Source organism: Apodemus sylvaticus, chromosome 7 (genome assembly GCF_947179515.1).
Source record: "Apodemus sylvaticus chromosome 7, mApoSyl1.1, whole genome shotgun sequence".
NCBI classification, from domain to species: domain Eukaryota; kingdom Metazoa; phylum Chordata; class Mammalia; order Rodentia; family Muridae; genus Apodemus; species Apodemus sylvaticus.
This window is the reverse complement of record NC_067478.1, coordinates 14,764,473-14,778,400: the sequence shown is the minus strand read 5'-3', so window position 1 is coordinate 14,778,400 and position 13,928 is coordinate 14,764,473. Positions and strand designations below refer to the sequence as shown.

Genomic DNA, 13,928 nt, shown 5'->3' with positions numbered 1-13,928 from the left:
GGTGATACTCACAGCTTGGTGGTCCCTGAGAGACCCTACAGACCATCATCTCCCACAGTTGACGCTGGGGCCCTTGGTTACACACCTAGGCATCTATATCATTCAAGATTTTCTCCTCTGCAGAAAGTGGGGACTTTTTTATACAATTAGGTCCATCCATTTGGGGCACAGAGGCATAACATTAGCCAAGTGTAGCACTGGTCCTTCGTTCCAATCCTCCAGTCTCAGGAGGATGCTCCAGCCACCAGCAGAAGGTCAAAAAGCTGCGACTAACTGGAATTGCAGGCAGGGACAGAAGCTAGGTAGACGGGAAGGAAAGGGTTAAAATTTTATTCTCCGGGCTCACCCCGCCCGGAGAGTATGACTTAGGTTCCACCCCCAGAATTCTGATTGGTCTGATCGTGCACATCTTAGCGGAGCTTGCTGCCGGCCTCGTTCTCGGCCTGGCGCCACCTTCTAGCCGGTAATGGCCTCCTGGGGGGAGCTGTCAGAAAAGCGGCACGCGAGCTGCCCTCTGAGGGCCATGGGATTGCCCGATGGGTCCGGTGAGTTGCAGGGCGCCGCCCAAATTCCGCGTGTCTGAGAAGCGCTAGTAGTTCTGTGACTCCCAGCCTGGGTCAATTCAGGAAGGGAACCGCCAAATCCCCGACAGGCACTTCCTGCCTGCGGAGCCTCAGTTTACCGCCTTGCTGATTTTCCGTAGGTGGTTATCCATCCACAGCGAGGGATGGGGGCGGGATCCGGCGCGACCCCAGCTCTCGAGGGTTGTTCTGAACGTCCCCGGAGTGCTAATAAGGGCGCTGCAGGGAAGTTACTGCCTGCCAAGGAGCCCTGGCACGGGCGGTGTGCCAGCTGGGCGCGTTGGGACTGGGAGAGAAACCTCTGCGTGACAGGCTCTAGCCAGGCCGTGGACCAGTACCGGCCTGAGTCGGCCGGGTGATGTGCACTCTTGACGCTGCCGGCCCTTGTGCCCTCTCAGAGGGAGGAGCCAAGAATCAAGGCTCCGCCCCCAGGCGCGTGCGGCCTGGTAAGGGGAGGGAGCCTTTTAAGAAGACTTGAGATCTTGAAGGAGAGGGGCCTCTGAGATCTCCTGGAGTCGGCGGTGCAGAGAATCTCTGAAGATCTTCCTTGCAGTCTGCACTGCTCCCTCTTCCAATTGGACACCCAGGTTAGAGGGTCTTCCCAGGTGAGTTCCTACCCCTCTGGTGGGATTCTCTCCCCTGGGTATAGCCTCTCCTAGATCAGAACTCACAGGTGAAATCTTTCCCAAAAGGCTAGCCCACACACACATACACATTCCAAAGTTGCGCCACCTGAAATATAGTCATAGAAGAGAGCTGCATTCCATATGGAGTCTCTCCATCAACCCCCCCCCCGCCCCCCCAGATCAGAGTTTCTTCTGAGAGAACTCTCCAGATCCTATTCTCTGGTAAAGTCTTTCTCCCACTTCCCAGAGATTCCCCAGCCCCAGGTCAGAACTTGCCTGGCTGGTGAAGGCTTTCAGGGCAGAGTTCCTCTAGGCTGGATCGGCTTTTAAAACCTCCTGTTCCCAGGTGAAGTTCCGTCTCTGGAGGTGAGAGTTTGGACCCTGGAGTCTCTGGTGGGTCCTGTCCTGAAGCCGGAAGGCAGGATTGCTTACAGACCTCCTGTTTGCTAGGTCTTACCTCTCAGCCAGCGAGGCTGGGCTCCTGGTAGAGAAACTGGAAAGGGGACTGGACAGGAGTTGACTCAGGGAAGGAAGCCAAGGGGCTAGGGAGGCGCAGTCAGTCTGACCTGGACCCAGACCTGGACTTGGACTTGAAGTGGTCCTCAGGGCTGGGCAGCCACACCTGAGCTGCATGTGTGGGTCATGCTCATCCCTCTCTCCCTTCCGGAGAGACTTTGGCCCAGAAAGAGTCTTCCAGCAGCCAAAGTTCAGATACAGCCGCTGTCTGGGTGTGAGCACGGGGCCCTCAGAGACCAGCAGGGTTGGATCTACCCTTGATCTTTGAGCCCAGAAAACCCGGGTATGTGGCACTGTGGTCCCAGGTAGAAGGTGTAGTAAAGGTCAGACCAGGGGAATCTGTTGTATGTCTGTGGTCTCAATTCTCTAGATCACGGGACGCAGCAGACGCAGGCACTCCTGTCTGCAGTCCAAGAAATGGAGCTGCAGAGGAGAGACTACCATGTGGAAAGGCCACTGGTGAACCAGGAGCAGCTTGAGGATCTGGGGCACTGGGGCCCAGTGCAGAAGGCCTACCAGTGGCGAACTTGGTTTCGGTAATGATGAGGGAAGAGGTTCTGCAGGTTCTGGCGGGGCCCAGACAGTCCTCCCGGTGACAAACTCTTCTCGGTTCCAGATGCTCCCGTTCTCGGGCCTATTCGCTTCTGGTCCAGCATGTTCCAGTCTTGGGCTGGTTACCCCGATATCCTGTGCGTGAATGGCTCCTGGGTGACCTGTTATCTGGCCTGAGCGTGGCCATCATGCAACTTCCACAGGGTAAGCTACCTGGATTGCAAGGCTCTGTGGTCTGTGTATTGCCAAACCAGGAGCCATGACTTCTGCTCTTGGAGCTATGCAGGGCTTGGGTTCCCCTACCTTTTTGAAAGTCTGTTCTTCAAGGCTGCATTGCTACCGTTTCTTTACCTCCAGGTTTGGCCTATGCCCTCCTGGCGGGATTGCCTCCCATGTTTGGCCTGTACAGTTCTTTCTACCCCGTCTTCGTCTACTTCCTGTTTGGTACCTCTAGACACATCTCTGTGGGTAAGTGGAGTCAGGCAACCCTTTCGTAGAGGGAGGGGCAGCCTGGGCATGGCAGGGCAGCTTTGGGAAGAGGGTAGCGTAGGAGTGTAGGCACTAGATCTTTAAGAGGATAGCTTATGAATCGCCCATAGCTATGAATAAGCAGTACTAGGAAACTGTAGGGACTCTTAGGTTCAGAATAGCTCAAAGCCCTGGCATCAAGGTGAACGATATAGTCCACAGGGCTTAGAAGGTCTGAGAGACCTGCCCAGCCTGCCCATGATCCAGACCTTCCCTGTCCCTCCCCTGAAGGGACCTTTGCTGTAATGTCTGTGATGGTGGGAGGTGTGACAGAATCCCTGACAGCAGATGAGGCCTTCGCGCAGGGCTTGAATGCCACCACTGATGATGCCCGTGTGCAGGTGGCCTACACACTCAGCTTCCTGGTCGGCCTCTTCCAGGTACGAAGCGGCCCTCCCCTTAGTGTCTGACTCACACTGTGAGCCCCTCTGATCCCACCTGCCCTTGGCTGTGCCCATGACTTTCCCCGGCCACCCAACAGGTCGGGCTGGGCCTGGTACACTTCGGCTTCGTGGTCACCTACCTGTCAGAGCCTTTGGTCCGCAGCTACACCACGGCTGCATCTGTGCAGGTTCTCGTCTCTCAGCTCAAGTATGTGTTTGGCATCAAACTCAACAGTTACTCTGGGCCACTGTCCGTTATCTATGTGAGTGAGGGTGGGGGCAAGGGTGGGTAGGCCTGCTGTGCCCGGTGACCTTGAACTCTGGCTTTAACAGTACCACTTCTCCTCAGACAGTGCTGGAGGTCTGTGCCAAGCTGCCTGAGACTGTGCCTGGCACTGTGATCACGGCGATCGTGGCCGGGGTGGCATTGGTGCTGGTGAAGCTACTGAATGAGAAGCTGCAGAAACGTCTGCCCCTGCCCATCCCTGGGGAACTACTCACGGTTCGGGGGCCAGGGGAGGGTGGACAGGGGAAAGGGCAAGTGAGGGTAGACATGGCTGGTATACCACCTCGAGGTATTTGAGGGCCACTGGAAGGGTGTTGGGATGAACCTGCAGGAGAAAACCGTTCATTGGCTTTTTACCACACTTGACCACACAGCCCCTTCCTTAAATGGTAATGTTTGTCTCTCATCCTAGTCACACCTTCCCATTCCTCAGAAAAAACTTCTGTCCCCCTCGGATCCCCAGATGGTTCACCCTCTTCCATTATACCGCCAACACCTTCCTCCCCTAACTCCGCCCTGTCCCCACAGCTCATTGGAGCCACTGCTATTTCCTATGGTGTGAAGTTGAATGACAGATTCAAGGTTGAGGTGGTGGGCAACATCACCACAGGGTGAGCTCTGGTCCTGTCAGGGAGCTGGGGTAGTTGGAGCCAAGCCATCCCTTGACCTCCCGGGTGCTCCTCCCAGGCTGATACCCCCGGTGGCCCCCAAGACGGAGCTGTTCGCAACGCTCGTGGGAAACGCCTTTGCCATCGCCGTGGTGGGCTTCGCCATTGCCATCTCGCTGGGGAAGATCTTCGCCCTGAGGCACGGCTACCGTGTGGACAGTAACCAGGTCTGTGCTGCATGCAGGTCTCGGACACGCAGACGTACGTGGGCCCAGGAGATAGCAGTGAGGTAGACTAAGGGTCTGGCTGGACCTGTCAGTGACTCGGGAGAATGGATGCTGGGCCAAACATTGGAGGCCGTTGACTGGGAATGGGGGAAGGAAGTGCGTCAGCCTCGGCATCCCTAGCAAGCCTCCTCACACAACTCCTCCCCACAGGAGCTGGTAGCCCTGGGCCTCAGCAACCTCATTGGAGGCTTCTTCCAGTGTTTCCCCGTGAGCTGCTCCATGTCTCGGAGCTTGGTCCAGGAGAGCACGGGAGGCAACACACAGGTAGGCCTCGGGTGTGAGCATGCGCGTGTGGGTACGTGTCCCATCTGGACACACATGCTGTTCTGCCAGGGTGCTCCCACCCCGGGCTCTCCTTCACCCTCTGCTGGTCCCCACCCTGCAGGTAGCTGGAGCTGTGTCTTCCCTTTTTATCCTTCTCATTATCCTCAAGCTTGGGGAACTCTTCCGAGACCTGCCCAAGGTGAGCCCCCACCACGCCCAGCCAGGCTCCATGGCCTTAGCTAGGCCAGGCCCAGAATAGTCAAGTCTAGTCCCATGAAAGGGGCTCGGGGATGCAGGGTTAAGTTCTTGGGGATAAAAATCGAGAACTAGAGGTCAGCTAATTGGCTCCAAGGGGATAAGGTCAGTGTGGTGATAGTTGGTTGTCGGCTGGACTGTGCCCAAGTGCTTGGCCAGTCTGGATGGGTCATATCTGGGTGGTGAAGACCGTCGGCCTCTAGGAACCTCTCAGCAACCCTGATAACATTCCTCCTGCCCCAGGCCGTGCTGGCAGCCGTCATCATTGTGAACCTAAAGGGCATGATGAAGCAGTTCGCTGACATCTGCTCTCTTTGGAAGGCAAACCGAGTGGACCTGGTGATTAGCTTGGGAGCCCAGGGCTGGGCTTGGGTCCTTTGGTGCCGCTGGGCCCTTTGACCCCACCCCTTTTCTTATCAGCTAATCTGGCTGGTGACCTTTGTGGCCACGATCCTGCTGAACCTGGACATCGGCCTGGCGGTCTCCATAGTCTTCTCCCTGCTGCTCGTGGTGATCCGGATGCAGCTGTGAGTCAAGCATTTTTGATACCCCTCCCCCTCCCCCAATTCCAGCGTGCTGAGGGAGGGACTGAGTGTCACACTGGCTCTTCACATCCACACCTGTCCTTGCCTCTCTGGGGACACCCCAGGTTCCCTCATTGTCCTCTCACTGTCTTTTCTTTGCCTCTTTTTTTTTTTTCCCTTAACTCTCCTCAGGCCCCATTACTCCATCCTGGGGCAGGTGCCAGATACGGATATTTATAGAGACGTGGCAGAATATTCAGGGGTGAGTGGCAGGGGCTAAATGGGGGCGGGGTGGGGCAGACGAGACAAATGGGTCCTTTTTAGTTCCCTTCCACATGGACAAGAACACTGAGGAGAATGGCTCAGTGGATAAACTGTTTGCTGAACAAACATGAAGGCCTGAGTTTGGATCCTTAGCACCCATATGAAATGTCAGGCATGGCACCATGCGGGTCTGTAACCCTAGTGCTCAGAGGCAACGACAAGAAGATTTGGGGGTGCCCACTGGGCAGCTAGTGTAGCCAGTCGGTAAGCTCCGGGTTCAGTAAGAGACCCTGTCTTACTGAAGGGCCATGAAGCAGGAGGGTCATGGAGGAAGATACCCAATGTCACCTGTTGATCGCCACATGCGTGGTCTACATATGCAGACACATATGCACACACACACACTCCAATCCTCGAGTGGAGAGAGAATGCATAGGGCTAGAAGTACTTTGCCGTTAGAGCTTGGAATTTGAAGGGAAGAGTTTGGGGCTGTGACCCTATTCAGGGCCTGAGTGAACGGGATCAGTCTTGGATCCAGAAGCACAAACCCTACCCTGGGTCAAGAGAATGGAGAAGCAGGGAAGGGGCACCGGATATAGGGGGAGCCTTCTTGGTCTGCTCAGTGGGAATGCAAACTTCCCAGTTGCCAGTTTATATTCTAAGAAGCCTCACATTGTGTTGTGGGAACAACGGTTGTGTAAGGAGGGTCTGGAATAAAATAAGCTTTCACCATGGCCCAGAGCCTTGAAGGTCAACTACAGGATCGTGAATAGAATAAAGGGTAGAGGTGTCTTAGGTCGGTGTGGGAGAAGATGTGAGGGAACAGTCAGTCCAGCTCCGTGTGTGGCTGCGCGGTGGCCCTATGTGCCATAGGCCTAGGAAAGCCCTGGGCTGAGGCAGGGCCGGGCCGGAACTGGAGAAGGCGTGAGTAAACGTAGAGAGGACCCTCTGTCTGCACGCAGAAAGCAGCATAGGGCAGGGATAGAAGACTCAGGAACCGGTGGGGGGCGGGGCGGGGGAGACACCACCATGGATGGGTCTGAGCCAAACCACGAAACTTGGTGAAAGACCGGAAGTCGGGAAGGACAGGACTTTCGTAACACGGGGAGCGGGAGTGCTGCAGCCAGGCTCATGGCCCAGGCTCCCGGAAGGGTATTGGCCACAGGCTGGGGCAGAGGCTGGGTCGCTTGCTCTCTAAGAGGAAAGCAGAGAGAGGAGGATACAGCAGAAGGCAAGGCGAGGAAAGCCCAGCCACTCCCACCCTGCCTCATCTCCAGGCCAAGGAGGTCCCTGGTGTGAAAGTCTTCCGTTCCTCGGCTACCATGTACTTCGCCAATGCTGAGCTCTACAGTGACTCCCTGAAAGAGAAGGTGAGGTTGGGGTCCCCCTGCTCGCTCTGTGTGCCAGAGGGTCCGAATGTCCTCATCTGCCCGGAGTACCAGCCTCTGCCTTCGTCTTGTGTCTCTAGTGCGGTGTGGATGTTGACCGCCTTATCACCCAGAAAAAGAAACGAATCAAAAAGCAGGAGATGAAGATGAAGCGAATGAAGAAAGCCAAGAAGTCCCAGAAACAGGTGGGGTCCCTTCAGCAGCTCTCTCTCCCCGGCCCAGGCCTGCTGTACTCCCAGTCCTGCCGTGCTCCCAAACCTGTTGTACTCCCAGCCCTGCCGTGCTCCAAGCCCCGCCGTGCTCCCAGCCTCACCATGCTCCCAGCCCTGCCGTGCTCCCAGCCCCGCCGTGCTCACAGCCCCGCCGTGCTCCCAGCCCTGCTGTACTCCCAGTCCCGCCGTGCTCCCAGCTCCTCTGTGCTCCCATCCCTGCTGTGCTCCCGGCCCTGCTGTGCTCCCGGCCCCGCTGTGCTCTCAGCCCTGCTGTGCTCCCAGTCCTGGCTCCCAGTTGTCCCTCATCCTTTGTCCTTGTCCCATTTTCTTACCCCTGCCATTTCTCGTCACCACTCATTGTCCTTCAGCACCCCATGGACCCTGTTTCGTCCCTGGAAGGACAGGGCAAGCTCTAGAGATGTCGCCTCCCTCTCCTGTATTAGTCCCAGCATGAAACACGACATGTCCCTTTCATTGTTAGAACTTCTTCTCAGGCCTGCAGCCTGGGCCCTGATGTGTCTCCTTGCCCAAAGCCAGGGCCAATACCAGGTCTGTCTGGCCTGTTGTCACGTGGCCACTGGGGTAGCTTTCTCACCATCCTCCATCCCTCCTAGGCTGCTTCCTCCAAGATCTCCTCAGTCTCTGTCAATGTCAACACCAACTTTGAAGATGTCAAAAGCAATGACGTTGAGGGCTCTGAGGCCAAGGTGAGGCTGGAAGTAGGAGTAGGGACCAGCCAAGAACCACAGAGATGGGGGTACCCACATTTGTTGCACGAGAAAAGCCAAGACCTGCTAGTCTGGGTTTGATGGTGTAGGGGTGACAGAGGATGGGAGGGACCGGGAGAGCACTGATGCTACAGGGAGACCGTCGTGATACGGAGTTCTCCTCTGGCCCTTGTCTGCAGTCTCAGACCGACCTAGGTGTCACAAGACCCCACAGTCTGTGCTCATGGATAGAGGAAAGAGCTTGGGAACACTGAGCAAGTCTAGGGGTCAAGAGTGATGCCAAGTTTAACCAAAGAGTCAGACAGGTCAGGGTATAAGGCACATGGACGCCTGTGGCCCTCTCTCTGGCCCCTGTCCACTCTGCCCTCTTTGGCTAAGGGTGAGACATGATCTCCCAGCACCCTCCCTTGCACCTTTATTAATCTTTGGCCCAGGAAGGGACATTTTGTGTATGTTGGGGGTAGGCTTTCTTGTGTCCCTACATGTCCCTCCTGTGTTTATAGATCCACATCTCTCCTGTCGTCCATGTCTGTGTCCTTACGTGTCCCATGCATGCCTCCATGTGTCTATCTGCACATAATATGCACGTTTCTACCTGACTGTGTGCGTCACTGTGTACTGTGCATGTGCCTTTGTTCTTACCCTCGGTGGTACTTTAGCACATCTGGATCCCCTGCAGGTGCACCAAGGGGAGGAGCTGGAGGATGTAGTCGCCAACAATCAAGAAGATGCCAAGGTCCCGACCTCGCTGAAGTCCCTGGGCCTGCCTCAGCCAAGCTTCCATAGCCTCATCCTAGACTTGAGCACCCTCTCCTTTGTGGACACTGTGTGCATTAAGAGCCTGAAGAATGTAAGGGACCGTGGGCAGGCTGGGGCCCCTTGAGCCTTCATGCCGATCCCATCCCCCAACAAGCCAAGCCCCGTGAGCTCCCCCACTAAACCTTAGCCAACCGCTGCCTCTCTAAGGCCAGCCCTCTTTGTTGCTGCAGATTTTCCGTGACTTCCGGGAGATTGAAGTGGACGTGTACATCGCAGCCTGTTACAGTGCGTTGAATGGGGACAGCAGTAACAATCCGGGCAGAGGGTGGGGGCTCTGGTTAAGGGGCTTATCAAAGAGCAGAAGGAAAAAAAATCTTTTTCTGAAACAGGAGGTCAGGGATGTCTCGGGAGACGGGAGTCTAGAAATAGGGCTGGGGAGATGGCTCAGTGGATAAGAAGGCTGGCTGCCCATATATGAGGACCTGAATTCCAATCCCCAGCACCCACGTAAAATAAGCCAGACATATCTATGCATGCCTATAATGCCAGCCTTTCAGTGGAGACGGAAGGCTCCCAGGAGCTACTTGGTCAGTCAGTAGAGCTTCAGGGTTAGTTAGGAACCTTGTCTCGAGAATAAGGTTGAGAGGGATAAGAACAGAACATCTGATATCCTGCTGTGTCTTCTGGGTGCAAGTAAAACACACACACACACACACACACACACACATCACAGATGTACACACACCATGTATACACACATATCCCCCCCACACATACATACACACACATGCACACACGCATGAGAGACATACAGGGGTAACTGGGTTTCAGTAAGAAGCAAGGGATTCTACGGGTGTCCGGGGACCCAGTCTCCTGTGGTACTGCATGTCAGGACCTGCTCCTTGTCCACAGGTCCCGTGGTCACCCAGCTTGAGGCTGGACACTTCTTTGATGAATCTATCACTAAGCAGCATGTCTTTGCCTCGGTCCATGACGCTGTGACCTTTGCCCTCAGCCACCGGAAGTCTGGCCCTAAAAGCCCTGTTTTGGTAAGCTGCCTGTGGCACGCACCGAGAAGTTTTTGTTAATCTGTTGCTTGTCCCCACCATGACCCCAACTCCAGGAGGCTGGTGACATTGCCCAAAGCTCTGGCCACACTGAGCCTATTGCTCTTCCTCTCCTGCCTAGAACAAAGTTGTTAGAGTTGGGAGATGTGCTATTTAGGAGTTCAGATATGTCTTCCTGAATCTGACTGGAACCTCCTCTCCTACCCACGCAGGCCACCAAACTCTGACTTTGCTGCAGGAGACTGCCTACCTCGGGAGGTTGTGACAGGTCACCCTCATGAAACTCCCTGCCTCTGGGCCACCTCCAGGTGCCACCTGGGACTCCATTTCATGTCCTTGCACATACAACTCATGGATGGATGCCCTGGGACTCTAAGTTCAGTGCTCCAGGCCTGGGGCAGGGTATTACAGTCAGGCTGGCCTTGGCTGGGTGCTGCAAAGGAGCTGATGTGGGAATAAATATGTCTGTCCAATTTCAGACTCTGCTGTGCCATGGTCAGGGTGTGGCTGGGGTGTTGAGTGTCCGCAGCACAGACTCTCAATCCTTCTTATAAACCCTAAGGTAGACAGAACTGGGATGTAAGATTCAGGGCGATCAGGGACAGGCAGAGAGCATGCTGAGTGTGGCAGCGGTGGGACCAGGCTGGGTCAGTATTTTATAAACTTAAGGTTCTCTTTGGTTTCACCCAGACAGCTCATTAGCTCTAGCTGGAAAAAAAAATAAATGGAATCAAAACTGAAGGTCAGGACAGAGCCAATCTCACGGATAACCTGACTCAGAGGCAGGGTGGAGTCGGTGTTTCTGAGGGATGTGGAGTGAAACCCCCTGAGCTCCCAGCTAAAGAACAGAGCCATTCGAACTGCCTACTCCTAGATGATTCTAGGTGAGCACTGGGATCGGCAGAGCTCACCAGTCAAGAAGTGACTAACTTTGGGCATAAGACAACAGCCTGTGGCTCTGTGAGCCACTAACCCCGTGATGGGGGGATGGGGTGGTGGATTCCTGAGCAGTGAAAGGAATGGCAGCCTCGTGCGTGCATCGCCTGGTGAGTTACTCATGGACGCATCTAGAGAATGCAATACCCACATCTCCTGCCCAGAACTCATGAATTTCACCATTCATCAGGTACGCTCCAGGCGCCAAGCTCCGCGCTAGGTACTGGGCAAGTTCCCAACCATAGACAGAGCCTTCTTGCCCTCCAAATCACCCAGGCACCCTTGCCTGGGCCTATTTATCATGGCTTTTGCCCGTGCCTGGCACCAAAGTGTTTACAAGCCACCTGTGCTCCCGCCAAAACTCAGCTGAAGAAGGCAGAGCTTTTTGTTCATCTGTTGTGTCACGCTCCATCCTGGCACCGTGGCTGGGTGCTCGGTAAATAGTGTCTAAATGAAGACATGGAGCCAGAGGCAGACCTCAAACAAGAACTTGTCAGGCTGGCCTTGGATGGACGCTAGGAGGAAGCTGCTGTGTTTTCATAGTTTGAGAATAAAGATGATTATGTAGGTAGCCAGAAATGCTCTAAAGAAAATAACGTGGGATCATGTTAGAGGAAACGGGCTCTACCAGCATGGAGGTGTGACAGCAGTACGAGAGGCTATCTCTCACCTTGAAAAGGTGACTTTCTAGGACGGAAGCACAAGAGAGGGTGGTGAGGGAGGTCTGGGTGAGGCAGGGACAGAAAGAAACCTTCAAGGAAACCACACTTTCCAGTGCTCGCTGTGTGCACAGTGCTGAGGGGAGCTGAGTTGGTATCGGGAGCTCTCCTACACTCCGTTTTACCCTTGGCAGTTGTTAGCCCAGTGGAGAACATTGAACCTTAAAGGCAGCAGGGCGCTGAGCTTAGGGAGGGATGAGAGATGAGTTGGAGTCCATCCCCCACTTCCCATCATCTGGCCAAGCTGTATTTTGAAAGGCCATGGGCCCAGCTGGAGCCTGCTGCCTCAGAGCTGAGCCTGCTCTTGGGGGAGGGGTGTTTGCCCGTTGCCAAGGTGCCCGGGTTCCGGCTCCCCCTCGCAGTGGGCCCAGTCATGCTGTACTCATTGCTCTTGGTCCCGTCGCTGTTCCTGCTGGTGATGCCTGTCCCTAGCCATGGCTGGTCGAGGCCCCTCTGGTACCAAGTAGGGCTGGACTTGCAGCCCTGGGGCTGCCAGCCAAACAGCCTGGATAGCTGCAGGAGCAGTCTGGGCTGCCCCGGCTACTGGATGGGCCTGGGAGGAAATCGCATCTACCCCGTGGCTGGGGTCACGATCACTACTACCATGTTGCTGGTTGTCAGCCGCGTGATATTGCACCGGTGGCGAGCTAAGGTTGCGAAGGGTCAGGTGAGCACCGCTCTGCTCCATCCTCTACAGTTCCTGCCCTTGGGCCATCTCTCTCACTCGGCCTTCCTCCTATCGCCCTGGCTTAGGGCCTGTGGGCTTCCTGCCTGACCCCGTCCTCATTCCCGTGTCCTGTTCTTACATCTCCACAGAACCTATGTCTACAGCCAATCCATCCTGGTTCCTCAGGACCAGTACTCTGGTCCATCTGTTCCCACAATATTCCCGTTCTTCATCCAGCCACCTGGGTCCCAGAACCACCTAGCCTCTGGAGAGCCAGTGACCCATTACTCTGTCTCCCCATCCTCTTTGGCACTGCCCACATCCCTTCTCTCTATCTCCACTGCTGCACCCCTGGCCCTCCTCCACTCCCATGCTGGTCCTGTATTTCAGCTCCCACCAGTGAGCTCCAGCTCCTGCAAACACTGGAAACGACAGCCTACTGTCTCAGACCGAACCCTGGTCCTCAGGGTCCTTCACATGTTGGATGCTATTCTCCTCCACATTGAGAGCCACCTGCAGCGGCTGGCTTCCCAACCACAAACTCAAATAAAAGAGGAGTCTCCCACTCAGTGTGGGTGACCCAATATATGCTTCGCTTCCTCTGATTGTTGTCAAGGACCAGCTCTGACATTCGGGGTAAACGGAGACAGGGCATACAATGCTCCTCTCTTCTAGTCCCACAAAAGAGGCCAGGGGAAAAATTTCTACTCCAGCTTGTATATCCTGGTATAATCGTTCAAGCAGTATAGAAATAATATGATTACATCCTATTTTCCTTTTAGTGAATGATTATAAAACAAAACAAAACAGTAGGTTTCCCCAATACGTTTACATGAAAAAACATTTTATATATTATAGGTAAAAAAAATATTCCCAAGAACCCTCATATATCCGTCACTAAGCAACTTGTTATAGATTAAAAAAGTGTGAGCAAGCAAGATAAGTTTCTCAACCAGTTTGTCTTACTGGCAGGTAGCAATTTGTGATTACAAAGAAAGGATCAATTATTCCATTATTCATCTTAAGTAATCCTGTAACTATTTAAAAGAATCACAACTTTTGTGTAAAAAACCATCAGTCATATCTACTTTAAATCCTCAGAATGCATATCTACTTATCAGTGACTTTTATTAAATCATATCGGGAAGCTGAGGGCAAAATTGGGTACAAGAAATTAGCCATCACCAGTCCAGCCTCAGTGAAAGTCACGTCAGCCCGTCTAGCTAGATCGTTCTTATTCCCTGACCTCAAAAAGTCCCCAGCTCAACTAGTAAAAGTGTGTTTTTCTGAACTTCAAATTGTTTCCTACGAATTCCTACATCAGAGCTCAGTAGCCAGAGCAGGGTACTCTCAAGCTAAATTCACTAGCAATTTATTTTTCCAAATGCTAAGGCTGTTGGTGACTGCTGACACTGAATCTTTCCCAGGGTGGTGACTGAGTCATTAATCTGCTCCAGCAGCAAGGCCAGAAAAAGATCAAGCATCATTATAGTGAGTGCCAGAGATGCTGCCCAGTGAGGGGCTGGAAGCCCCTTTGAATTTTCATGTAATTCTTAGCTACAGAGGGGTGTGAGGGCAGCAAACAGAGCAGAGCTCCGTAACAGCCTGAAGGCCTCAGGACACACGGTTCTCAGGGAGGAGGAAGGGCTGTAACCTTTATCCTTTCTCAGGTCTCTGACGGAGTTTGACTAGATAGTTATACCCTCACAATTAAGCTTAAGTTGTTTTAGGGCCTAAGAAGATGTTTTTGGATTAGAATACAAGTTACGATAGAAAAT

General features: G+C 54.1%; 2 protein-coding genes across 5 annotated transcripts; both read left to right on the top strand.

Annotated features, from left to right (window-relative positions):
- Positions 1–400: 400 nt before the first annotated feature.
- Slc26a6 (solute carrier family 26 member 6) lies at positions 401–10,301 on the top strand. 4 transcript variants are annotated; one of them, XM_052187222.1, is made up of 22 exons: positions 459–545; positions 704–1,186; positions 2,094–2,259; positions 2,340–2,479; positions 2,633–2,743; positions 3,035–3,183; positions 3,285–3,449; positions 3,536–3,688; positions 4,001–4,083; positions 4,160–4,307; positions 4,518–4,631; positions 4,753–4,830; positions 5,130–5,225; positions 5,307–5,413; positions 5,603–5,672; positions 6,952–7,044; positions 7,143–7,247; positions 7,889–7,981; positions 8,682–8,852; positions 8,992–9,046; positions 9,674–9,810; positions 10,041–10,301. In XM_052187222.1, the coding sequence occupies exons 3-22, from the start codon at positions 2,141–2,143 to the stop codon at positions 10,053–10,055; spliced, it is 2,202 nt and encodes a 733-aa protein (XP_052043182.1). In that variant the 5' UTR covers positions 459–545; positions 704–1,186; positions 2,094–2,140; the 3' UTR covers positions 10,056–10,301. The 4 variants fall into 4 exon arrangements, with proteins under 4 accessions (XP_052043181.1, XP_052043180.1, XP_052043182.1 ...); XM_052187220.1 differs by lacking the exon at positions 704–1,186 and having other exon boundaries at positions 402–545; XM_052187223.1 differs by lacking the exons at positions 459–545; positions 704–1,186 and adding an exon at positions 1,193–2,006.
- Positions 10,302–11,516: 1,215 nt separating this feature from the next.
- On the top strand, positions 11,517–12,729 carry Tmem89 (transmembrane protein 89). Its single transcript, XM_052189280.1, has 2 exons — positions 11,517–12,150; positions 12,541–12,729. The coding sequence occupies exons 1-2, from the start codon at positions 11,686–11,688 to the stop codon at positions 12,727–12,729; spliced, it is 654 nt and encodes a 217-aa protein (XP_052045240.1). The 5' UTR covers positions 11,517–11,685.
- Positions 12,730–13,928: the final 1,199 nt, after the last annotated feature.

Excerpts from the sequence above, each read along its gene's own strand:
- Slc26a6 (XM_052187220.1), top strand. The coding sequence starts at position 467 with ATGGCCTCCTGGGGGGAGCTGTCAGAAAAGCGGCACGCGAGCTGCCCT. Across the intron at positions 5,673-6,951 it reads ACGTGGCAGAATATTCAGGG|GCCAAGGAGGTCCCTGGTGT; the intron begins GTGAGTGGCAGG and ends CCTCATCTCCAG. Across the intron at positions 7,982-8,681 it reads TTGAGGGCTCTGAGGCCAAG|GTGCACCAAGGGGAGGAGCT; the intron begins GTGAGGCTGGAA and ends GATCCCCTGCAG.
- Tmem89 (XM_052189280.1), top strand. The coding sequence starts at position 11,686 with ATGAGTTGGAGTCCATCCCCCACTTCCCATCATCTGGCCAAGCTGTAT. Across the intron at positions 12,151-12,540 it reads CTAAGGTTGCGAAGGGTCAG|CTCCCACCAGTGAGCTCCAG; the intron begins GTGAGCACCGCT and ends CCTGTATTTCAG.